This window comes from Panthera tigris, chromosome B1, assembly GCF_018350195.1.
Source record: "Panthera tigris isolate Pti1 chromosome B1, P.tigris_Pti1_mat1.1, whole genome shotgun sequence".
Taxonomy (NCBI): domain Eukaryota; kingdom Metazoa; phylum Chordata; class Mammalia; order Carnivora; family Felidae; genus Panthera; species Panthera tigris.
This window is the reverse complement of record NC_056663.1, coordinates 7865122-7890057: the sequence shown is the minus strand read 5'-3', so window position 1 is coordinate 7890057 and position 24936 is coordinate 7865122. Positions and strand designations below refer to the sequence as shown.

The following is a 24936-nucleotide window of genomic DNA, read 5'->3' as shown; positions in this document are numbered from 1 at the left end:
GATCAGAGCAGGCAGACCAGTGAAGCAGACAGACAGCCACAAAAGAAGGAAAATTGAGCTGGGGGAGATGGTCCAAAAAAAGAAAAAATCGGGGGAACACGTACAAGAGTCCAGTTTAACATAAGCATGGGGCATGTGAAGGCAAGTAACAGAAGATAAAAACAGAAGGTCTGATCCACATGGCAGATAATCTTTTATTCTAGGATGGGCATGTGAGTGGCGAGCCATTCAAGGTTTTGAGCCTGAGAGCAACACGGTCCTAAAGGTGTTTTCGGGCTCACAACAGCCACTCGCTGTTGTGTAGCCCGACCATGTGTGCCCAGCATGGGGTGTGACTGCCATGGAAACGGGGGCCTTTTCTAATTTTCCTCAAGGCACCTTGTGGGCTGGCTGGAACTCTAGGTGCTTCTGGAAGTTTAATTCAATGACAGTATTACGGATGGTGGGAGAGAGATGGGCATCAGGAAGACCATCCAAACTGAATTCAAAAGGAAGTGGACCATACTCAATTCATCTTTGTGTATCTCTGGCATCTAGAAGGGTGAAAATTGCTTAGAAGAGCACCATAAACGTTTAATAAATGAACAAGTAGTGGGTGAATGTGAAGGGCAAGATTACTGCTTAAGGAAATACTCTTAGGACTCATTGATGGGGGGGTGGGGAGTGGCTTGGGGCAATGGAAGAACCAATGAATTTAGGAGTCAGGGCCCCCAAGCTCTAGAGCATCATGTGATTTTGAACATTTATTCATCAACGAACATTATTAATGGGCTGAGTATCGGGGGCATGGCAATGAATAAAATACACCAAGTCCTGCTTTCCAAGATCTTATATACTAGCGGCAATTATAAGAAGAAAAAGAAAGCAGGGTAGAGAGACAGAATGAAGAACAGGACAGGGAGGACTTCTTAGAAGATGGCCAAGGAAGGGCTCTCTGAGAAGGTGACGTGCCAGGGCAGAGGAGAGGTCACAAAAAAAGCCATGTGCGTATTTCACAAAGAGGCACGGCAGGCAGAGTGAACAGAAGTCCATGAGGTGTGTTTGAGGAAGAACAGTGAGGCCAGTGTGGCCGATGGAAGGGGTCGGAGGTAGAACCTGAGATCAGAGAGGAGCCTGGGGACACTGGTGGCTCACGACGACGACGACTTGTTACTTTGGGCAAGAAAGGAAGCCACTGGATTCTCCGTGACTTAAAAAGAATCATTTTGGCTCCTGTGGTTACAACAGACCATTGGAAGGTCACAAGGAGAAGCACACAGACCAGTCGGCAGGCTTTTGCGGCACGTCGGGTGAGGGAAATCGTGGCCGGTAGTGCAGCAGCAGCAGTGAGGGTTATAACAGCCAAGGTCTGGATTACGCTGGAAGGCGAGAGGCGGGAGACTCACTGGTATCTGCCTGTGGGATGTCAGGAATAGAAACGAAGGATCACACGGAAGCTTCCGGCCTCACGGCACCTGGATGAGTGGCACCGTCAGGAAGTGACAGGAGATCTAGGAGGAGTCTGGCGCGAGTCCAGTTCTCCACGTGAAGTGGAAGTGCCCACCTAAATACCCAAGTGGAGAAGTTGGAAGAGGCAGCTGGAAATTTAAGTCTGGAATTTAGAGGCGAGAGCTGGTCTGGAGATGCAAATTTGGGCTCATCAACACGCGAATAATATTCATACTGACGGGACTAGAAGAGATTCCCCTAAGAGCGAGTGTAGGCAGATGCTCGGAGTCCGCTGGGGTTGAAGAAAACTCACAAAAAAAGAAGTACTAAGCCAATAATAACTAACTCCCTCCTTGCAGAGGAGCATATGAAACAGTGACCATGTATGAAGTTTCCTTGAAAATGGTTGTGCTTACATTTAAGACCGTATTATTAGGGCCAGGTGATGGGGGGACGGTATTGTTTAAAACCATACAGAAGCAAAAAGAAATAACTGGTTTTGAGAGAAAGGTGACAAGTTTAGTTTTAGAAATGTATCGAGATGATTGACCTAGGTGAACATCCAGGAGTAAATTTCAGAATTGGCGCAAAAATTTTTGGGAAGCCCAGGGAAGAGACTTAGGAGATAATTGTCCCTAAATTTTGACCATTCTCTATCTATTTATAGCTCCCTACAGATATCTAAGTAAGAGGAGCTAAAGCTTCATAACCTTAAGTTAAGTTGTTCTACCCTCCTGTTTAGAACAGGTCGCAAAAAGCTCATGGGGCAGATATTTGGAAATAATTGTTGAAAACGGAATTTGGATCGTTTTTGACAGATTTCAAATGTGTTTGGTACTATGCTAAGTAGTTCACATTCACTCCAACCCTGTGATGTATAGAGATTTATCCTTCCCATTATGGTTGAGAAAACTGACGTTCAAGAGGTTAATTACTACCAAGTTCACAAGTAGGATCTGGGCCAGAATTTGAACTCAGATCTATCTGAAGATGCCCAGCGTGCTCTGCCCACAGCCCCAGTGACCAGTGACCAGTAATTGGAACGACTAGATAGTCTCTTCCAAGAGCATCACTGTTACCTGAGCAAGGCCTTACAGTCTCTTTCTCTCTTGATTTTGGATATTCATGGATATCATAGTGAAATCTCTGCCTTCACTTTGTTAGAAATTCAGTCTTTTTTTTTTTTTTTTTTTTTTTAATGTTACTTATTTTTTGAGAGAGAGAGACAGAGCATGAGGGGCAGTGGAGGGGCGGAGAGAGAGGCAGACACAGAATCTGAAGCAGTCCCCAGGCTCTGAGCTGTCAGCACAGAGTCCGACGCGGGGCTCGAACCCACAAACCACAAGATCATGACCTGAGCTGAAGTCGGATGCTTAACAGACTGAGCCACCCAGGCGCCCCAAGTCTTTTTTTTTTTTTTTTTTTTTTTTAATTTGAGCTCAACCCCAGCACTTTTTTCACTTACCTGTTGTCTTTTTCTGTTCGGGACCAGAAACTGTCTTCTTAGGAGATAATGACGGGATCCTAGACTGTGAACAAGAAACCAATTAGAGTAAGTTGCATACCCATGCAATTCACCACTTAGACCTAAAGTTTCCAAGGCACAGCTGTGGCTGGTGGTTTTCAGACCTGGACGAGATTTTTCTGAGGAAACTTTCAGAGAGGCAACAGTGATGGAAAAAGAGGACAGTCTCAAGCTTGGGAGGGACTGGTTTTAACAGCGTAATGCTTCCCTCCTTGTCAGGCATGTTCTCATGGGTTTATGTAGCTCTATTTATGTGGTTAAACAGAAAAGTACACCATCAAGGTCAGTAAATGCCTGGTGATTTTTTAATTATTTTGTAAACCCGTGAGGAGGGATGGGCCAGATGTTGAGCCTGAAGCTTATCTTCATTTTGGGATCTTCTTTAAACAAAATAATACAAAATTACAGAGTCTTAGAAAGTGTCTGTGCAATGGAGGGGTCCTGAACTTAAGTTTGCACTGGCTTCATGGTAAATCCACTGCCATTTTGAAGAAGATAGTTGATTTAATGCTTTATAGCAAAGGGAGTTGTAAAATGCATTAACATTTGGTACCGATTCATATAGGAAGATGTCATTGCTTCCCATCCGTCCTTATAATTTCCTGTTTGAAATAAGTGTCCTGACTTTCCGATTTTGAGACCAACTGAGCAAAGTGGGAGTGACCCAAACACAGAGAGCCCTCTGCACCATTGCCAGTGCGAGGTTAGCTCTGGAATGAGGCTACATCCTACTTCCGCACGTGGGACTAAGGAGAGCCAGGCACAGACTCTTTAAGAAGCAGATTGGTGTCATCATCGCTATGGGTAGAGCTCTCATTGTAATGCTTGGAGTTTATTGCAAGGCACATACTGTAAAGAAAAAATTAGGTAGGATAAGCAATTTCTCAAAGAGGAATGATCGGTAAGAAAAGGCAGTTTTGAAAAATAAATCCGATTTTAAAAGCTGTTTCGTTTTGGGTGGTGAAAGGTCATGTTACAAGGAGCTTAGAGGTCCTTAAGATGGCCGAACAGAGCTAGCAAACGACAAGCGAGTTTGTTTTTTTTTTTTATGTTGATAAAAGAAAGATATGAGTCGGATTTACCTCAACAGTGGCTGGCTTGAAGTGCCATGGGGAGATGGCGATTTAGGTACGGTATACACTCTTACCAAACCGTATTTATCTAAGAAAGAGAATGTTTTTGCTCTAGCCATGCGATGTTTACAGAACAGGGTAGGCTCTCTCCCTGTAAATTATATACCAGATGTCTGGGGACTGGTGTTGTTTCTAAATATAGTCAAGTTACTAATGTGTGGCACAGCGCGGCCTTCACAGAAGGCACCCGATCAGCCTGGCGAAACTTACAGGTGTTTTGTAAAACTAATTTTCACACTGATTCATCCTAAAGAGTTAAAGTGGACACTTAAAAAATCTTAGCTACCCAGTTAAAGTCTGACAAGATTGTAAAGTTCCTGAACTGTTGTATATGAAGCTATGTGTAATTTTGCTTGGTTTTGAGAGAAAGTGTGTCAATCGTTCTAATATAAATATAGCATGTCCATGTTGAAAGGGAAGATATTTTATACGCAACACAGCTGAATGGAAATTTGCAGTTGCCGAATTTCAGATTGTGAAGGCAGGAAATACGGAGGGGTGGAGGCTTAGGTCAAAACAGGAACCGGAATCTGATCTAGTACCTGTGATTCTCACACGTTATGGATTAATTTCAGAGATTCTTCTCCAGCATTACCGGGAATGAAGTGGGGTCGCTTGGGAGTTAAGCAAGCAGAGTTCACACAAACAAGGTGCCTCGAGTCCCATGCACGTGCTATAGGTCACTCCTTCGTTAGATGGACATACCTACACTTCAAAAAACGTAGCACGAGCTGTTGTTTGTTGGCTTAAATACATTTATAAATCCTTCAGTTGCTTTAGTTTATTAAACTGATAGCACTAAAAATTATTTTAATGCTGTTGTTTATGGTTCGAGTTTCTCTAGTTTTGGAAAACAATTATTTTTCCCTAAAATTCCTACAAGAAGCCCCCCTATTTACCAGTTTGCTTAGCAAAGACCACCAGGTTATTATTTATAGAGCAGGCTCTGTACTTGCTCATTCCCAGTCCCCCCCTCAACCCTGTCTGACTGTTGCTGGTGCTTGTCCCATTTTTGGTGGAAACTGAATCTTGGAAAAGTTAGATGACTTCATGGAAGCCACTGTCCTCAACTGGGATGCGAATCGTGGCCTGCCTGGCCCCTCCGTCTCTTTCCTCCTGAGCTTCTGTGCTCTAGCTTTATCTGTGTCTCATTTAATTCTCCTGCTCCCCGCCCCTCCCCCAACCTTCCACCCACTCCCCCATCCCCAGCCCAGTTCTTGTAGGAATAATGGCAGACAGCAGGGGGCCCATGCTTGATCTCTGCCTGATGGGCCAAGAGATTCCTCATCCAGCATATTTCCAGTGGTTTTGTAACTGACCTCCCACCACGCTGCCCTGTAGATTGTGTTTCACTCCCTTGTCATGCCTTTGGAGGTCATGTAAATAGAAACAGTACCAAAGACACATAGGGAAAACCTGGCTCAGCTTTTTTTCTCCCCACCATAATAGACCTAAGTCTTGGTGAAAAAGAAATTGAAGGTGCCACAGAAAGCTGTGTGACAGTCTGGGGAACAAGTGGTGGTTGGGGTATGGGGCGGTACCTTCAAATACTTCGATTTCTTTATTTTGGTCCTTCTGTTGCCTGTTTTCTAAATGATCCTTTTCCTTTCTTCCCCCCACCGCCTTCTTTTATGAACACCAACCAGCAATGCTGAAATTGTTCAGAAGTATAATAGAACGATTTTGATGGGAAAACACATAAGTTTGCAAAAGGGGGATATCAAATTGCCGTCAGCTACAAATATTGTTCGCTTTGCTGCCCCTTAAAGCGGCAGCTCTAAGGGGCTCTACATAAATATACTAGATATGCCTCTTCATAAATATACTAGATAGAAATGAGCCCGAAATGAACCCAAAAGGCTATTTCTCTAAACTTTTCCCAATCTCAACATCTGGTTAATTGCCATTTAGCTAGTGACAATGAAAGAATAGGCAGCAATAATGAATCGGCATCATGTAATTCAGCATGTATCTTTTAGAGGTAAATTAAGGTAATGAATTTATTGAGCCAATATACAGGGGAGAAAACATGATCATTACAATCATTATAAATACTATAAATGATTATTTAAATTTATATATTTAAGCAAAGATTACTTAAAACTTTAATTTACTACTGCTCTTCTGAACAAGCTGAACTTAGTGATTTCACATATGTGATCTCTTTGAAAAGTTGTTATAATTTCCTTATTTAAATCTTCACAATGAAATTGATATGTGTTCTTAAGTTCTTCAGAGTTTCACTCAGCAGTCAAGTTTACTTTAATGATAAAACAAACGTGTATGATTTTTATTTTTATTTTTTAAAGTTTATTTATTTTGAGCAGGGGAGGGGCAGAGAGCGAGGGAGAGAGGGAATCCCAAGCAGGCTCCTGACTGCCAGCACAGAGCCCGATACAGGGCTCGATCTAATGAACCGTGAGATCATGACATGAGCTGAAATCAAGAGTCGGATGCTTAACGGACTGAGCCACCCAGCTGCTCTGATGTGTATGATTTTTAAAGCATCAGGTTTCACCTCAGAAGCTGAAACTCAAAACATAGCTGTTCCCCCAAATAATATTATTTATGATGGCGACTTTGCACTTTGCTTAGCAAGAACATAACGTTCTAACTTCTTAGAAATGATTGCTTTGTCACCAAATATTATCCTATCGACAAATATTTATTGCTGTGCATTTCAATCCTACTTTTAATATATAATAGGAGTGTTGCACACGGGAAAGAAAGATGCCCAAAAGCTACTAACAGTCAATCTTCTTTCAGTTGACAGCTCAAAGAATTGGATGTCTGGCTTGCTAATCTTCTGAATAAGCAGGAGATAATGCTGGGTGGAAAGGGAGAACAGAGCAGTGTCATAACTAACTCCAGTTAGATTATGTAGCTCTCTTTAAATGATGTTTCTTTTGGCTCTCATTTCTCACCTTTAAAATATAACTAATAGGGGTGCGTGGGCGGCTCATTCAGTTAAGCGTCTGACTCTTGGCTTCAGCTCAGGTCAAGATCTCGGCGTTCATGAGATCGAGCCTTGTGTAGGGCTCTGCACTGTCAGCGCAGAGCCTGCTTGGGATTCTCGCTGTCCGTCTCTCTCTGCCCCTTCCCCACTTGCACTCTCTCTCTCTCAAAAATAAATAACTTAAAGGAAAAATTTAAAAACTAGAACTAATAGTTGTCTATGCCTCGGCGAGTGTGAGGACGAAGGGGGATCATGCACGCGGTGCTGGCACAGGTGTCCCACGTCCCACCGCATGTCCCACGTGGCGCAGGCTGGGCATCGGCCACCATTACCGTTACTGGTACATCAGGGGTAACAGGAAGAGAAGCTGTGCCCCCTCGCCCTCGGGATTTGTGTCTTCCACAACATCCCATAATATCACTGGATATAAAAAAGACTGATGATGGGCAGTTGCCTTCTGCCCTCTCTACCACGTTCACTCAGTCATTTCATGAATCCTGTGATATGTGGCCCACATTTTATTCAGTGAAATCGTTTGGACCTCCCTTATGGTGTTCTGGCAGAGTTCTTCTGTGAGACCATAATTGAGGAAGCCTGGGTCCATGTGAGACTTCTTTAAAGGTATGAAATCATAGGAGCAATGACGTGTTTCTAAAGTACTACACCTTACCGCGTTTCACCTAATTTCCTGACCTATTCAGAAAGCTTCAGACATGCTTTTCATAAAATGTCTGTTTCTAACAGCTAAGTGACTTTATTTAAATTGTACTAGGACTGATCAGCAGGGTTTTTAAACATTATTTTTGTTTACTGCATCCTGTGGATCCTCAAAAGGAGGAAGAGGGAGTAGACAAGAAGACAGATACTAGCGAACATAATCCCATTACATCAGGAAGGCTCTCCCTCTAGCTAGCAGTGCTTCAGCTTATCAGCCAACGAGACCCCTTAAAGGAATGTTTTTCTGATTGGCACGGTCTGCATGTTTAATCACTGAAAAACCTCCACAGGTGATCTCTGGTATAGATTAAATAGAATCAACCATGCTGATCCTGTTTAAATTACAAGAAAATCACCGGGCACCAAGCCGGTATCATATAAAACCACCTGGGTGGACCACAAGGGTGGGAGAGATAGGGGTGGTTGGATGCCAGATGGCTCTGGGGGAGAGAAGGACATGTGGATTTCCACACGGGAGGGCACTGATTTTCTAATGGGAGGGGCGCATAGGCACGTAAGAAGGGGGAACTTGGGGGACAAGGTGGGTCAGTGCCTTTTTCTTCAGGATGTAGGGTCTTCAGAAGGGGTTGCCGACCACTGGTATGTGGAGAATCAGTGACCCCCGAGGGAGTCATTCAAGGACCCCCTTGGCATTATCGGTACCATTTCAAACATCAATGATAGTCTGCTCCTCCCAAGCCGCGACACCCCTTTCGAGGGCCCATTGGGCTTGTTCGAGGGCGCAGGACGTAGGGGTCAGCTACTCATTCTCCTTGGCAACCTGGCATAGCCCCTTTACACCTCAGGGCAAACTGTAAGGAGAGGACAGTCTGGGGGTGCAGAGAGAGGGGGGCATGGCAGGGCGGGCGTAGAAAGCAGAGAGGTGGGGTGCTCCTGCTGCTAGCCTTCCTAAAAGTGCCCAAAAAAGATTTTTGGGGGCGGGGCACCCGGGTGGCTCAGTCCGTTAAGCGTCCGGCTTTGGTTCAGGTCACAATCTCACGGTTGGTGAGTTCAAGCCCCACATCGTGCTCTGTGCTTACAGCTCAGAGCCTGGAGTCTGCTTTGGATTCTGTGTCTCTCTCTCCCTCTCTCTCCCCCTCTCCTCCTCCTGTTTGCACTCTGTTTCTTGCTCTCAAAAATACACAAACATTAAAAAAAAAAAAGGTTTTTGGAGTTCTGAGAAACCATGAAACAGGTACTTTTGGGGCATATCTAAGGGAACTTAATCCTCCCCTTCTTTGGAAGACAGTTCAAAGGGTACAGCAGTTCTGGGATAGGAAAGTTCCAGAACATGCTTTATAGCCCTTGGCATTCTGAAACTGCCAGGCTGTATCTTTTAGACAAGAATCAGACTTCCTGGTATATGGTCAGGTGTCTCAGTCACCTTGTTGAACAGAGACTCTGAAGAGTGTGTATTTCACAGGAACCGAGTGTGTCCGTCAGGGTTCACTTCTACTCACAGATCTCATCTTCTTTTCCAACAGGTTCCTGGGCAGACCGGTCACCACTACATGAAGCAGCAAGTCAAGGTCGTCTTCTTGCTCTGCGAACACTGCTATCCCAGGTGACGTATTAGCTATGGCTGGAAATACATCCCTGTCCCATGACCGTAGAACATTAACTTTCAAAAGTAATCAAAGAAAAAAGAATAAAGCTGCTTAATAAATGCTACCAGTCTTTTTTTTTTGTTTTAACCCCTATATCAGTCAGCTCTCTACTTTGCATTTAGCTTTGAGATTTCTTTATAAATATTTTGGTATAATCCTATGTCTTAATATACCGAGTTTCTCGTACAGTATACTTGCTCACTGAAACATATTTCAGCAAGAAGTCACTGGACGTATGTATTATTCATTTAGCACTTCAACTATGCTTTACTCTATACAACGTGTGCAGCTAATTGCAGAGAAAGTTTGGTCACAAAATATCCAAAAAGGGATAATCAGAGCAGATGCCCAAACAAGCTTTTTTACATTAATCTGTCCTCTGTGATGGCGAATTACCCATGAACGCTATAGAGCGATCACTTCTCTCCCTGCCCACTCCTCAGACTCACCAGAGGAAAAATGAAAAGAATAGATTCCTTACAGAAACACAGAGCCCTCTGGCTTAGCCTGTGCGTTGTTAAAATTGAATGACGTGATTCAGAAGCACACCCAGATCTGGAAGTCATTGTCCTGGTGCTTCCTGGTATCCGGGAGAAAGGGATGCTCTCGGGTGGCTGTGTGGGAAGGAAAGGCAGTGATGCCCGGGTTCCAGGGCATGGCCCTGGGACTCGGGGCACCTGCATGCCAGGCGGGTTCTTAAAGTGAATCACAACCTTCCTGACCTTCCTTTTTTCATCTATAAAGGGAACATGTAGGACAAGCTGCTCCTGTAGGGCTGTCCTGTGATAACAGAGTGACCATTTTGTTTGCTCATCACTTGATAGGGGGAAAAAAAAACCCACCCTCAGAAAAGTCAGTAATTTTCTGAACATAACCCACTCGGTCCCCCCAACCACCTACAGAAACCATCACGCAGTTCTTTGAGAGGAGAGCAGTCTCAGGATATTTTTCGACATGTATCTCATACACCCACACGCCAGCCAGGAAGAGTCAGAGGCTGCCCCCAGAGCCCGATGGGAAACAGAATCCAGACCTTTGCAGATGCTTGGCCACCTGGTCACCCCGGTGGGTGGCAGTTAGGAATTAGCTCCTTCAAGTCTGACTGCTGGCTAGACAATTCGAAATCTGTGAAAAGATAACTTAAGGGATCTAAAAAGTTGCCACCTGCTAGTGACAAAGATTGGGGGTGAATCTTTTCTTGCCTTCATTTTAAGATTCATCCTGGTATTACAGGCCATGGCAGTGCGTCACGTTATGGGGGTTTGGCCACGAAAATCTTCCTCTTACAGTGTTTAGTATGATGGTCAATAGACAGTGAGTTACCAAAAACAGCAGGAAAGCACAGAATCTCATGTCCTAATATTTAATTAGTTTAGTCTGACATCATTAGTTTCACTGGAATAAAGTGTTTTATTGGTTTTGATTTGATTTTTAAAGTGTGTACTTGGTTTTGATTGGATAGTAAAATAAGATGGAACTCTTGCCATATGTGGGGCCCTGTAACAATAATTGCTTTACATACATCATGCTGTTTAATCCTCACGATGACCCTAAAACTTAGAGGTTAAGGTGCTCACCCAAATTAAAATAATTACTGCATTCTGGAACAAGGCTTCAAGCCCAAGTGTAACTGACTTGATGATCAGAGCTCTCAACCACAAGAATAGAACCTAGTCACTCCTATCCAGTGACAAAAGTTCACAACATGGCTCACTACAGTTTATTTTCCCCCCAGTCTGGGCTAACCTGTAATTTCACAGCCCCAAATCAAAACAAGTGACCCGGCCTATCAACAGTCTCCACTTCTACAAAGTAAAAAAGAAAACATTAACAGTAATCAAACCAATTCATAAAGACCACAGAAAGTTAAGGAGGCGGAATTTTATGAAAACATTCAGAATCTACTAAACAAAACAATTTAGCCGCTACAGGGTTTAGATACGGTGGTGGTGGTACAGTATTGACGAGTTTTGACAACGGACTGCCTCTATGGCGTCTGAACTGGCCTCGCCTGCTGAACTTAAACCTGCCTCCCTGAGTCTTTGGTCTTTCGTATCACTCACTAATGACCTTCATAAAGATGATTTCGTATACTTTCTTGCTCACCTTTCGAAATTATTCATGTCGTATTTAGGGTTACAATGTAAATGCAGTTACCATAGACCACATCACCCCGCTGCACGAAGCCTGCCTTGGAGACCATGTGGCGTGTGCAAGAACTCTGCTGGAGGCTGGAGCTCATGTAGGTACCGGTTAAAACCATTAATCACTTCACGTCTACGGACTAAGATAATCGCACAAAGTTCTCATGTTGCGTTTCTTTCCTTAGTAGTTTTCAAAAATTGCAGAAGAATAAGAAATCACTTTGCTTCAGTGTTCTCAGTGCACTCCAAGAAGGATTTCTAGTCATTGCAAAAATGGGTAGCATGCTGACCTGAGCCGAAGTCGGACACTTAACTGACTGAGCCACCCAGGCACCCCAGGATGTTTTTCGTTAGATAAATTCTCAGAAACACAATTTCCCATTTCTCTGATTTACCACCAGCAAGGTGACCTCACCACAACGTTTGTCACCATCACATTTCTGGACTTTTTTCCTAGTTGAAAGGCACCTGACCGTTGAATTCGTTTTTGTTTGACTCTTGAGTATGTATTGATTTTCATGACTTTTACTAGCTGCATGGCCACTCTTGTGACTGACTCATCTACCACATCATATTTCTGTTTAACTCTTGACTTTTAAAAGCTTTGCTTAATTGGTGCAGCCACTCTGGAAAACAGTGTGGAGGTTCCTCGAAAAATTAAAAATAGACCTACCCTATGACCCAGCAATAGCACTGCTAGGAATTTACCCAAGGGATACAGGAGTGCTGATGCAGAGGGGCACTTGTACCCCAATGTTTATAGCAGCATTCTCAACAATAGCCAAATTACGGAAAGAGCCTAAATGTCCATCAACTGATGAATGGATAAAGAAATTGTGGCTTATATACACAATGGAGCACTACGTGGCAATGGGAAAGAATGAAATATGGCCCTTTGTAGCAACGTGGATGGAACTGGAGAGTGTGATGCTAAGTGAAATAAGCCATACAGAGAAAGACAGATACCATATGGTTTCGCTCTTACGTGGATCCTGAGAAACTTAACAGAAACCCATGGGGGAGGGGAAGGAAAAAAAAAAGAGGTTAGAGTGGGAGAGAGCCAAAGCATAAGAGACTGTTAAAAACTGAGAACAAACTGAGGGTTGATGGGGGGTGGGAGGGAGGGCAGGGTGGGTGATGGGTATTGAGGAGGGCACCTTTTGGGATGAGCACTGGGTGTTGTATGGAAACCAATCTGACAATAAATTCCATATATAGAAAAAAAATACATAAAAAAAATAAAAGCTTTGCTTGTTGATGCATATGAGCTAAATATCCTCTGTCATATTTACTGCACACATTATCCCAGTGATTTCTGTTGGGTCGTAGAACTGTTTGAAATGCCTAGCGTTTAATCTCGTACGGCTCTGTGACTCTCGTTGCTGAACTCTGGCTTGGTTTAGGTAAACGCAGTCACGATAGATGGTGTGACTCCATTATTCAATGCGTGCTCACAAGGCAGTGCCAGCTGTACAGAACTTCTTCTGGAATACGGTGCCAAACCCCAGCTGGAGTCCTGTCTTCCTTCTCCCACACATGAGGCCGCCAGCAAAGGTGACTTAGTTATGGGATTAGGTGACAAGGGGAGGAAGTCCCTTTAGCAACGTGGAGTGCTGCATCTTGCTTTCAATGAGTAACTGCAGGGAACAGCATGAGGTGAGGTGCAAGGAGGTGGGCAGTGTCGAGAGTAAGCTCCTCTCTACTTTTATTGGCAGGCCATCACGAATGCCTAGAGATACTGATATCCTGGGGCATAGATGTTGACCAAGACATTCCTCATCTGGGAACTCCTCTGTACGTAGCTTGTATGTCACAGCAGTTCCACTGCATCCGGAAGCTTCTTTATGCTGGTAATTTTCTTTAAAACCTCTCTCGTTCTGTCCGTACATGTAAGCAATGATTCAGATCCATATTTATGTCTCTGAATAAACTGTGTAAAGATATCTCCCTGCTAAAAATGTTCTTATTCTAAGCATTGTTGCATGTAAGTACATAACCCATAAAAAAAGGAATTGCATTCTTGATAACTCCGCTTTATCTCACAAGTCCTAAAGTCCCCCTTGTAAAGATCATACAGTGTAAAACCTCAAGGTTGATATAGTGTTGCCAAATATGTATTTCTTCATGAATAAATCCATCACAAGGAATTTGAGGGGTAGTAACTGCTTAGCTACCTTGTCTTCTACCAATCATAAGAGCTCACGTGCTTGCCCCGACTTTGTCCTGTCCCATTTACCCACAAAGACTTAACGGCTTTTTGTTCTAACTTGAAACAAACCTATTCCTCAGCGTTCAGTGTTAGCCTCCTGAAAACTTGTCCTAATCTTTTGAGACCATAATGCTGTCTCCCCCTATAGGAACAGGAGCTTTTTTTTTTTTTTTTTAATTTTTTTTCTTAATATTTGTTTTTGAGACAGAGACAGAGCATGAACAGGGGAGGGTCAGAGAGAGGGAGACACAGAATCTGAAGCAGGCTCCAGGCTCAGCTGTCAGCACAGAGCCCGACGCAGGGCTCAAACTCACGGACTGTGAGATCATGATCCGAGCCGAAGTCGGATGCTTAACTAACTGAGCCACCCAGGCACCCCAGGAACAGGAGCTTTTAAGGATGTGGATCATGTCTTTTTCCCCATCATCTCCTTTCCCTACCACAGCACCTCCCACGTGGTAGGTGCTGAAAATACACATAAAATGAGTAAAAGGATTTCCATGCTTTTTACTGTTTCTGCCATCATTTGGTCTCTGATACGCTCATGATATCTTAGCTAAATTATAAGCTTCTTGCAGGGAGTTTCTACTTCGTTAGTTCACTCCCGTCATATCTGTTAAGTCTCAAATATGACTTCTGCTAATAACCGTTGACACACTATTATTTTCTGGCTGTGAACGCCCACGAATTTATAGAACTAGAAGAGTTTCTTCTTTGTTGCCTTTTTTCTTCTCTTTTCTTTTACTTTGCTAGGAACATTATTATTTCCACCAGACATTTTATATTGGGTAAGAAAGAGAATGCTGTTGGTAATTGTGGACTGATTGTTATTATCAGGCTCTGTCCTCCCATAAAACTAACATAACCAATAGAGTTTATGCTTTCTCCATGGAGATTTTGTTATGGACTGTCATTCTTTCACTAAACATTGTGTATTTGGTGAAAGAATATGAAAACAATTACATTTATTGAAATGTGAAAGTAGCAGGAAGGCCTAAAGGGACCCTTAAAATGTACTGCTTCTCGTAAACATCGTTAGTTTTATTGATGGTATCAGAAAGCAGAGTTGAAAAGGACTTACACATTTTTACCGATAGATATTTCTTGGTGTCATAACCACTTAGGTACTGGGAAATGAGATTGCTCTTTCCAGTATTACACAGTATTGATTCACTGCACATGTATTGAATGATCACCATGTGCCATGACTCGTACTCAGATAAAATAAGCAATAAATAATTTAATAGGTAAGGTGGTTTTTTTTTTTAATGTAAGATTTTTAAAAAATTTACTTTGCACATGGAAATACAATGTGCCTTTCTACTTAAGAGGCTCAATGCCTTTATATATTTATCGACTTACATTGTATGAGAGAGAAGTGACAGGAAAGTCCGTGCACATTTTCCCCAAACAGCTCACACGTCTAGATTCAGGAGTTTTCCAGGAAACACGAAGAGCTCTATTGCCTTAAAATAAATGAAAAGAATATGAGCAATAAACTCTTGAATGATCCTAAGCAATCTCAATCATGATGAAAACAGGTATGAGTGGGCCTCATCATGCTCTATTTGTAATACCAGTTAATATGATTACTTTGGGGGCTTTAAAGCCTTTAAAAATATTTTGTATTATGGGCTCTTTCAAGCATAGAGAAAAATATTAGAGAACAAACGTGCACTCTCCATCTATGTGTGTCAAGTTTTAATGTGTACATTTGAAGTGTGTGTGTGTAAGGGGGGGGCGGGAAATAACTCATTACAGACAGAGGTGAGGTCCATTTGGCATCACCCTTTTCTGCGTGCATCGAGGTAAGTGACTGGTCTAACGGTTTTTGTTTAGATTTCTCATCATTCCTTATTTACACGTAGGTGCCGATGTACAAAAAGGCAAATACTGGGACACCCCACTGCATGCAGCTGCCCAGCAGTCCAGTACGGAAGTTGTAAACTTACTGCTGGAATTTGGAGCCGATATCAATGCCAAAAATACAGAGCTTCTCCGACCTGTAGATGTAGCGACTTCCAGCAGTTTGGTGGAAAGATTGTTGCTTCAACATGAAGGTAGGAATACTTGTGGGCACTTCAAAACACAGGGCGCCTGGGTGGCCCAGTATGTGGGTCCTCTGACTCTGGATTTCAGCTCAGGCCATGATCCCAGGGTCTTGGGATAGAGCCCTGCATCGGGCTCTGTGCTGAGGGTGCAGCCTGGTTAACATTCTCTTTTTCCCTCTGCCCCCACCCCCAGCTTGTGCTCTCTCTCTAAAAATAAAAGAAAAAACCACAAAAAAGAAAAAAAAAAAAAACCCACAAAAATACATTTGCCTGAAATCAATGCAAAGTTAAAGACTTTTTGTTGACATGTAAAATGATAGTGGCATAACATTTAAAATATTTTTTTGAAGATGATTTTTTAACTTAGGTTCTATCTGTAAAGAAGATAGCACAATGATCTCAATTTTCTTTTTTTTATCTTACCTAAAGTCTGTATATGTTTGGTTAAGTTAAATGTATTCAGTTTGTTTGACGATATGCAATATGTAGTTCTGTTTAATATCTGCTGATAAATATTTAGAAACATGCCCCCTTTTCTAAGGGCACATGGCTTCTATAATGTTATAGAAACAGAATCAGGAAATACTTTCATACCTAAGACTTTTGTTATTCAAAAAAATTTTTAATGTTTATTTTTTGAGAGAAAGAGAGAGAATGTAAGCAGGGGGGAGGCAGAGAGAGAGAGAGAGAGAGAGAGAGACAGACAGACAGACAGACAGACAGACACAGAATCCGAAGCAGGCTCCAGGCTCTGAGCTGTGAGCACAGGGCCCGACACGGGGCTCAAACCCGTGAGCTGTGAGATCATGTCCTGAGCCACAGTCAGATGCTTAACTAACTGACTGAGCCACCCAGGTTCCCCAAGACTTTTGGTATTTTAAAACAGAATTTCTTAAGCGTGGCTCAGACACTATAATAAAATTTGTTTTGGCTTAACTAGTAGACCTAATTTGAGAAAAAGATACAACTTAAAACTTTCCCCCTTTAGTGCCTAACATTATTGGGTCTTTTGATTTACATGTTCTTCGAAAAGCAGAATTTATTTCTGAGGCTTTACATGCGATAACAATTTCATAAGCCTCAGGATTATAATGTTTTAAAGAACCCATATGGAATATACCACCATTACAATAAGAGCTTATAAATAAAAGCCACTGAAATGCTTACGTAAATGTCTCTAGCACAGCGGTCGCACCACCCTACTTTACCTCAAAGCACTGAAGCTTATGGTTTGTTTTGTGCATCTTACAACATATAAAAATCCATTTGGATTTTAATTAACAAATGCCTTCCTGTCTTTTGCAGCTACTCCAAGCAGCCTTTGCCAACTTTGCCGACTCTGTATCAGAAACTACATAGGGAGGCCGAGACTGCACCTCATCCCCCAGCTCCAGCTGCCAACGTTGTTGCAGAATTTCTTACAGTACCGATAAGGCAGGGAAGTAATGCTAAATACTTGCGAAATCAAAACATTTCTGTCTCATCCGCATAGTGAATATTTCATAGTAAAATATGCTGAACACAGTATATAAGAGATTGTGAGGCCCTGGGGAAGAAGTGAAATGTCAATTTAAATTTTAAGTGTACTACTGTTTTACGCATTTTTACTGTTTTTTGTTTTTTTTTTTGGACTATAGCATATTTAAAATATCTATATATCATTAGCTATTCCCATGTACCCTTTTTGGTGTAGAAAAAAAGAGAAATTTTCATTTCAATGTTTCTTTTTATGAAAAAAAAATGTGAACTCTTACTGAAACTACGTACTTTAAAAGGCCTCCATTCTGCCAATAATGCATTAACTTTTAAATTTTAGCTGCTGTAATTGGTGATCTCTGTGTATTTTTTACATTAATGCAAAATACGCGTATGGTTTAGAAAAGAACAACTACTACCCTTTTTGAAATAAAGATGGCTGTCGTTGACGAAACCCGCCGCGTCAAACGTGCCCTTGTCATTATAATCATCAGTTCATCAAGAAAAGATAAACTGCCCCCTCCCTGCACAGATCTCACTAGTCACTTTGCCACCTTAAATGTCCCCATTCCAGAAACGGGTTGGACTAAGGTTATGGCTCCTTCCATCTCTTCCTGGGATGGTCGGAACCTTACACCTTTGCTAAGACTATTTTAAGACTTCCTCCTTCTCCAGGGTAGCCTCATAAGGCCTCTCTACAGTGCTTTTGTACGAAGCACTCCAGCCTTCTTCCATCCAGAAACTGTCACTAGCTGGTGGTACCTGCAGACGGAAGACCATGAACTTCACACCCAGTTGCGAAAGAGGCCCTTCCTGGGCCATGCTTCAGGGATCAGGGCAGTCCAAGGCTGTGGAAAACAGAAGATAAAATCTCCTTCGATTGTGGGGTGTGCAAAGAAAAGGAAAAGGCTGCGCCACTTAGCAAACTTAGACACCTTACAAAATTTACCCCATACGTACACCCTACTAGTGCTGTTTCCAATCCTTCTTATGCAAAGCAAAGGTTGAGGCTTAGACCGTGTTAGCAAGGGGGTATAGCGTTACAAAGTAGTGTCTTCGGCAAGGTTAATACTGTGTTTATTTTCTTCTGCCTTAAACATACTTTAGCGCGGTATAAAACATAATAAACTGTGTCTTCTTTGTAATTTAGACTAAGTTTGAGTCTATTGTGGACTGAGAAATAAGATAGGATACTTACTATAGTGTAACATAGAAAATGTTTTGATGAGTTTTATAAATTTATCAAAGTTTGATAAAGTATTTTGACCACTATTTTAACAAGCCCAGGGGCCTATTTTTTCCTTTCTTCTCGGTTCTTGGCTGAATTTTGGATACCTACGGGAAATAAACTATTCTTGAATGTAACCCCAAAGTCACTAAGATCGCATCATTAAGTCGTGTTTAGATTTTCAAAAATAGAAATAAGGCTGTAGCATGTGTTGTTAAAAAAATGTTTTCTGTGTACCTAGAGACTTTTAAATGAGGCTATTCTACTAAATAGCTCAGCCTAACAAATTTATAATGTCCTCATGAATAATGTGCATTTAATTGTTTAATTATAGAGTAACCTCATTACATATAATTGGGTATTCAGACTGCTTTTTTAGTAAAACAGGTGTTGACTAGTATTTTCCCTGAGCTAGACATATGTAGGCTTAGGGTGTAAGGTAATATAATTCGTCCCTTTTCACTGGGCTTGTGCCAATAAGTACACATCAATATTAAAATTAAAACGGATACTTTAAAATTTTAGTATGCTGATACCTTTTATCTTTGCTTGGGTATGATTGTCTTATCAAAGAAGTGTTCTAATTTAACTGTATCATATGTTTGTTAATATGTTAAAGTGTGACTATTATCACTGGAATAAAACACTTTTTTTTTCTGTTCTAATTAGTATTTGGTTTTATAACTGAAGGTAATGGAGAATAAGATTCAGTTGCCCTAATTTTTTTCAACATTAGTTTCAGATCACTGTATTATGGGCATTAGGAGAGTAGTGCAGACTGAAACAGATACTTTGAAGGCTTTCTAATCCAAATCTTACTGTGTGCGCACACACACACACACACACACACGCACACACACACAAAGATCTAAGGACAAAATCCCACAAAGGCAAAGACCAAGCGACACCAAACTATTTGACATGAGATTAAAGTACCATGAAATTTTTTTTTTGTTTTGTTTTAAAAAAAAATTTTTTTTAACGTTTATTTATTTTTGAGACAGAGAGAGACAGAGCATGAACAGGGGAGGATCAGAGAGAGGGAGACACAGAATCTGAAACAGGCTCCAGGCTCTGAGCTGTCAGCACAGAGCCCGATGCGGGGCTCGAACTCACGGACCGTGAGATCATGACCTGAGCCGAAGTCGGTGGCTTAACCGACTGAGCCACCCAGGCGCCCCTAAAGTACCATGAAATTAATTACTGTAGTAAGGCACTGCTGAAACATTTATTTTGTAGGAAAAGGTATTTAATTTCTCCTCTTGTTTTAGCCACAAAGTATATTTGATGTTTCCGAAGAAGTGAACAGAGACGCTATGTGAAACATGGCCCCTTTGGAAAAGAAGGTCTAAATGTACTGTGTTCATTGCTCTGTGATGGTCTTGAACCCAAGTGACTGTGGCTATCTGTTTACAAAGTAACTTTATAAATTATTCTCTCTCCCGGATTAGTCTCACTTGTTTACTCTAATTTTTCAACTTTCTTATTCTAATTATCATTTATAATTAGTTTATTTCAAGGCCTGCCTTCTCGCTTAAAAACCTAAACAATCATTGTCATATTTTTCAGTGTTGGTGGCAGGAAATTTATTCAGAAAATTCAGGTGTAGGGCACCTGGGTGGCTCAGTTGGTTAAGTGTCAGACTCCTGATTTTGGTTCAGGTCATGATCTCAACGGTTCATGGGATTGAGCCCCACATCTGGCTCTGTGCTGACAGTGCAGAGTCTGCTTAGCATTCTCCCTCTCTCTCTCTCTCTCTCTCTCTCCCTCCCACTCATGCATGCTCCCTCTTTTCAAAATAAATAAATAAATATTTTTTAAAAAAGGAAAAAAGGGGAGCCTGGGTGGCTCAGTCAGTTGAGCAACTGACTTCGGCTCAGGTCATGATCTCACGGTTTTTGAGTTCGAGCCCTGCGTCGGGCTCTGTGCCGACAGCTCAGAGCCTGGAACCTGCTTCTGATTCTGTGTCTCCCTGTCTCCCTGCCCCTCCCCCACTCATGCTGTGTCTCTGAAATAAACATTAAAAAAAACTTTTTTTAATAAAAAAAAAAAAAAGGAAAAAAAATTGAGTGAGTTATTACCCCTCCATCTGCTCTAGGACCTTAAACAATTCACTTAAGCTCTCGAGGTCTCAGTTTTCTCCTTTTTTAAATGATAGGTATCTTCCCATTATGAGTAGTATGCTCAAATTCAAGGAGTCTTTTAATAAGTAACTTTTGAAATTCAGATACTTTTTTTTTTAATGCTTATTTATTTTTGAGAGAGAGAGCGAGGGATACACAAGCTGAAGCAGGCTCCAGGCTCTGAGCTGTCAGTACAGAGCGTGATGCGGGCTCAAACTCAGGCACTGTGAGATCATGACCTGAGCCAAAGTCAGATGCTTAACCAACTGAGCCATGTAGGCACCCCTCAGATACATTTTTCAAAACATTTTTGGTGTCTAAGAGGCTTACCTTATAGATACTAATTTTACAAAGCACATATTCAGGCGTATAAAAGCCAACTTTATTCTTCTTGTAGAACTTCACGTTTATCGCGAGCTTCCCTTTCATCCAGTGAAATCTGGCCACTTTGGGGTAAACTCATTCAATTCAGTGCTTTCTCAGTCTCTCAGGTACACTATTCAGATGAGGCCTGTTAATGCCAGTCTTTTTTCTTCCCTCCCCATTCTTTCTGGGGTAGCATCTGAATTCCAAAAGATTCTGTGAAACCCACTTTTCGGTGGGAGTGTTCACTGGCCAGGGTGTGCCCCCGGAAGACTCCTGTGTCAGAGGAACGAGTGTTTGCGTCAGGAGACAGATCACAAAGGGCCTTTTACAGGGAAGCTCCCAGTGGGAAAGTCAGAAAGCACACTTGATTCTCCCTCAACTACTCTTGCCTCCTTGCCTCTGCCCCTGCTGTTCCTCTGCCTGGAACGCTCTGCCCGCTACCTTGTCATTGCTGTATTCGGGCACACGCTGGCTACAAAATTACTCCTCCCCTTTGAGTTGCAAGTAATCTCCCTGTTTGAGAATGGTTTGCTCCTTGTTGAGCAAAACATCCTTGTGAAGTAAAGCTCTCTGAATTTTCTCTCCGCAGGCGATCCATCAAAAACCACCGGCTTTGATGGCTATCTGGCTGGTACGAAATCGGTGGATCTTACAGGGTGACTGTGGATTAATGCAGACTTCATCAGGCAGTAACTCCAATTATAGCCATCCCCCCCCCCCCCATTTGACATCTCTTTACTGGAATAAATCACCACAGTCCTAGCAACTGTGATGCCATTACCCATCTGGAAAGTACCTTTCCCCTCTGTCACAATCTGCAAGAACCACCAAAAGCAGTTTGCTTTTATTTATCAGGACCCATAGTGCACGCTCACGATCTTGCCGTAGGGTCAAATCCGTTTTCGTGCTTTCTGCCGGAAGACGAGCCAAGGTTTCTAAGTGTCTTCACATTCCACAGAACATCACGTGTGCACTCTACAGATGATGCCATGCTGACTGGACCTGGATCTTGATGCCTTAGTAAGAAGCAGGTCAACTAGTGGAAAAGGGAAACCTCACTCCACCTATAAAGCAACGGATCCCTCAGCATCCAGTCGGGAAGACGGAAGTAACTACACAATTTAAACAAGAACTTAATCTAAGGAAGTGGTGAAACAGATGCCGGCGAACTGAAAAACTAAAATGGGGCCATCAAAGTAACAGAAATAGACGATTCAGGAAGCAATTGCTCGTGCTAGAGAACACAGTTAAGAAGTGCGGGCTGTAAGAGCCGAGAACTCGAAGGGAAACTTCTATGGACTGACTTTTTGCAGGGTGAGAGTACACAGCTGGAGCCAAGGCTTCGGAAGCTCAGAGTAAAATCCGGGACTCTTTAAGGAGGGCCGCTTCTCAGGGCTTGGTAAACGTCTGAACCGTTAAGATGAAATCTGCTCCAGGAGAGCCAAAGAAAGTTGGAGATCCAACCACCTGCCCCTGCCAGGTTATGCTTTGTTGCTGCGGCAACACCCCTGCAAATTCATGTGGAAACAGCAAGCGCCTTTTCCCCTCCCTTTCCCTCCTGGCCTCCCTCTAGCTCCCCCTATTGGCAAAGTTTAATAAAGCTTTCAGCAAAGGAGAAATCACATTGTGGTGATAAGACGGGCTAAATATAGAACGTGTTTGAAACAGAGATGTATCTGCTTATCAACTGGCACAGTTATTACGGGAAGGCTTTAACCCTTAGCAAAACTTTGCTCAATTAAGCCCCAATCTGTAGCCTAATCAAGCTCCTTAGCTGTTACCACCTAAATCTTGGGTTAGCACTCATGCTAAAACCTGAACACTTTCTCTAACCCTAATGAGTTCGTTATTTCCCAAAACTCATAAAAAACTCACATATCGGGACGCCTGGGTGGCTCAGTCGGTTAAGGGTCGGACTCTTGATTTTGGCTCAGGTCATGATCTCATGGTTTGTGGGTTTGAGCCCTGTGTTTGAGCCAGTGTGGAGCCTGCTTGGGATTCTCTCTTTCCCTCCCTCTCTCTGCCCTCCCCTGTGCTTTCTCTCTCAAAATAAATAAATAAACTTAACTTAAAAATCCTTACATATCACAGATTATATCATCTGTACTTTTGTTCACAGTAGTCATTCCGTGTGGAATTGTCCCCATCCCCCCATCCCACAGATTTACATGATCGTCTTAGAAACAACTTATTCTTACTGAGATCTTACTATGTACTGCACACCCTTCTAGGCTCTTTGCACATTTAACTTTATTTAATCATTAACACAACCCTGAGGGGTATAACTTATTTATTTCCACCTTTTAAACATTTTACAACTTGCCCAAAGTCACATAACTAATAAGTAGAGCTAGTCCTCCAATGCCTGTCATAAACAATTTTAAATATCGCCTCATAAAATCCAAATCAAATGTCACCTTCTCTAAAAAGACTCCTAGAGTCCCTCAATCCAAATTACATGCTTCCTCCCCGATATATTTTTACCATGCGGGAGCTTTTCAGTGTACATGATCTTTTCACTGGTATTTATATCTGTGTACCTTCTATAAATAATCTAGTGCCCAGCTGCCTAATAGAACCCCCTGCGATGACAGCATTGTATCTGTGCTGTCCAACATGGGCAGCCAGCAGCCACACGTGGATATTGAACAGATGAAACGCAGCAAGTGTCACTCATGTTATTCTATTTTATTTAAATTTATATATAAATAGCCACAGGTGGCTAGGGGCCACCATATTGGATTGTGAAGATGGAGTGAGTAACACAGTACAGAACAGTTACTCATTCGTGAAAAACTTCACTGGGCAAAAAGAAAACACTTCCATAGCTTCGTTCTTCTCTTTCAAACCATATACAGACTCACACTGACTTACTTTATTATTAATTTTCTAATGTTTATTTATTTATTTATTAATGCTTTTTATTTGTGTTTGAAGGAGAGAGAGAGACAGAGCATGGGCGGGGGAGGAGCAGAGAGAGAGGGAGATAAAGAATCCGAACCAGGCTCCAGGCTCTGAGCTGTCAGCACAGAGCCTGATGCAGGGCTGAAACTCACTAACTGTGAGATCATGACCTGAGCTGAAGTCGGATGCTTAACTGGCTGAGCCACCTAGGTGCCCCTAATGTTTATTTATTTTTAAGAGAGACAGAGAGAGCAGGGAGAGGCAGAGAGAAGGAGACACAGAATCCAAAGAGGCTCCAGGCTCGGAGCTGTGAGCACAGAGCCCAACTTGGGACTCGTACCCACCAACCTCGAGTTCATGACCTGAGCCAAAGTCCCAGGCTTAACTGAGCCACCCAGGCGTCCCATGGTTTGCTTTATTAATAAATCTCTATATGAATAAACATGCCACAAAACATTATATAGCTTCACTATCAAACTCTATCCCATATTTTATCTTGCATAATATGCATCTACATGCCACACTGGTGTTTTTTTGCAAAACTTTTTGAAGGATTTTAACAAATCTGTTGCGTAGTTTATAACTGTCGATGCTACACTTTTTTTCCCTCTGCATTGTTCACTGATAAATCCCAAGTAACTAGGTCAGTGCCTGGCACATACTAGGGACTCAAATAATTGTTGAATGAATGAATCATCTATACCAGGGCATCCTTGTGAAATGGGAAAACTTACAAATTTTTATAAACAATGTAATAACTAAGGAAATAGGTTAAGTCTGTAGATATTAGACATTTATTCATTTTAATTTCGAAAATTTTTTCTTTGGCGTTTTGGAGCAAATACTCTACCATTTCTGATTTCTAAACAAAAACTGACCTTGTCTTCTGGAAGCTTCTCCCATCCTCAAAATGCTTGACCGACAATAGGCCTTTGGCTGGGCTGAATCCACAATATCTAAAAAGTAAATTTGGAAGGACAAAGGGTTGAGAGAAGACAGGCTAAGTACAACCAAGATTGGGGCCAGGAATCGCCCCAGACCAGAGCGTCAGCTCTGCAAACTGGGGAGC

At 42.2% G+C, this 24936-nt stretch overlaps 1 protein-coding gene and 1 long non-coding RNA gene across 9 annotated transcripts in view; one reads left to right on the top strand and one right to left on the bottom strand.

Moving 5' to 3' along the window:
- The window catches only part of ASB5 (ankyrin repeat and SOCS box containing 5), a 55393-nt gene extending 32811 nt beyond the window's left edge, over positions 1-22582 (top strand). For 2 of the 8 annotated variants that reach the window (XM_042982894.1, XM_042982897.1), the window contains exons 2-8: positions 9244-9323; positions 11501-11608; positions 12914-13064; positions 13226-13360; positions 15588-15779; positions 17076-17208; positions 21553-22582. In XM_042982894.1, the coding sequence (XP_042838828.1) occupies positions 9244-9323; positions 11501-11608; positions 12914-13064; positions 13226-13360; positions 15588-15779; positions 17076-17203 (794 nt within the window). In that variant the 3' untranslated portion in view covers positions 17204-17208; positions 21553-22582. Of the gene's footprint in view, positions 1-9243; positions 9324-11500; positions 11609-12913; positions 13065-13225; positions 13361-15587; positions 15780-17075; positions 17209-19745; positions 19892-21552 lie in introns of all 8 variants that reach the window. The other 6 variants (XR_006216474.1, XR_006216475.1, XR_006216471.1 and 3 more) reach the window with 6 other exon arrangements.
- LOC122237829 lies at positions 9296-24926 on the bottom strand. The gene is made up of 3 exons (XR_006216476.1): positions 24746-24926; positions 15082-15185; positions 9296-9380 (listed from the first exon to the last, which is right to left on the bottom strand). It is a non-coding gene; the product is annotated as an uncharacterized LOC122237829 (long non-coding RNA).
- Between the last annotated feature and the right edge of the window lie 10 nt (positions 24927-24936).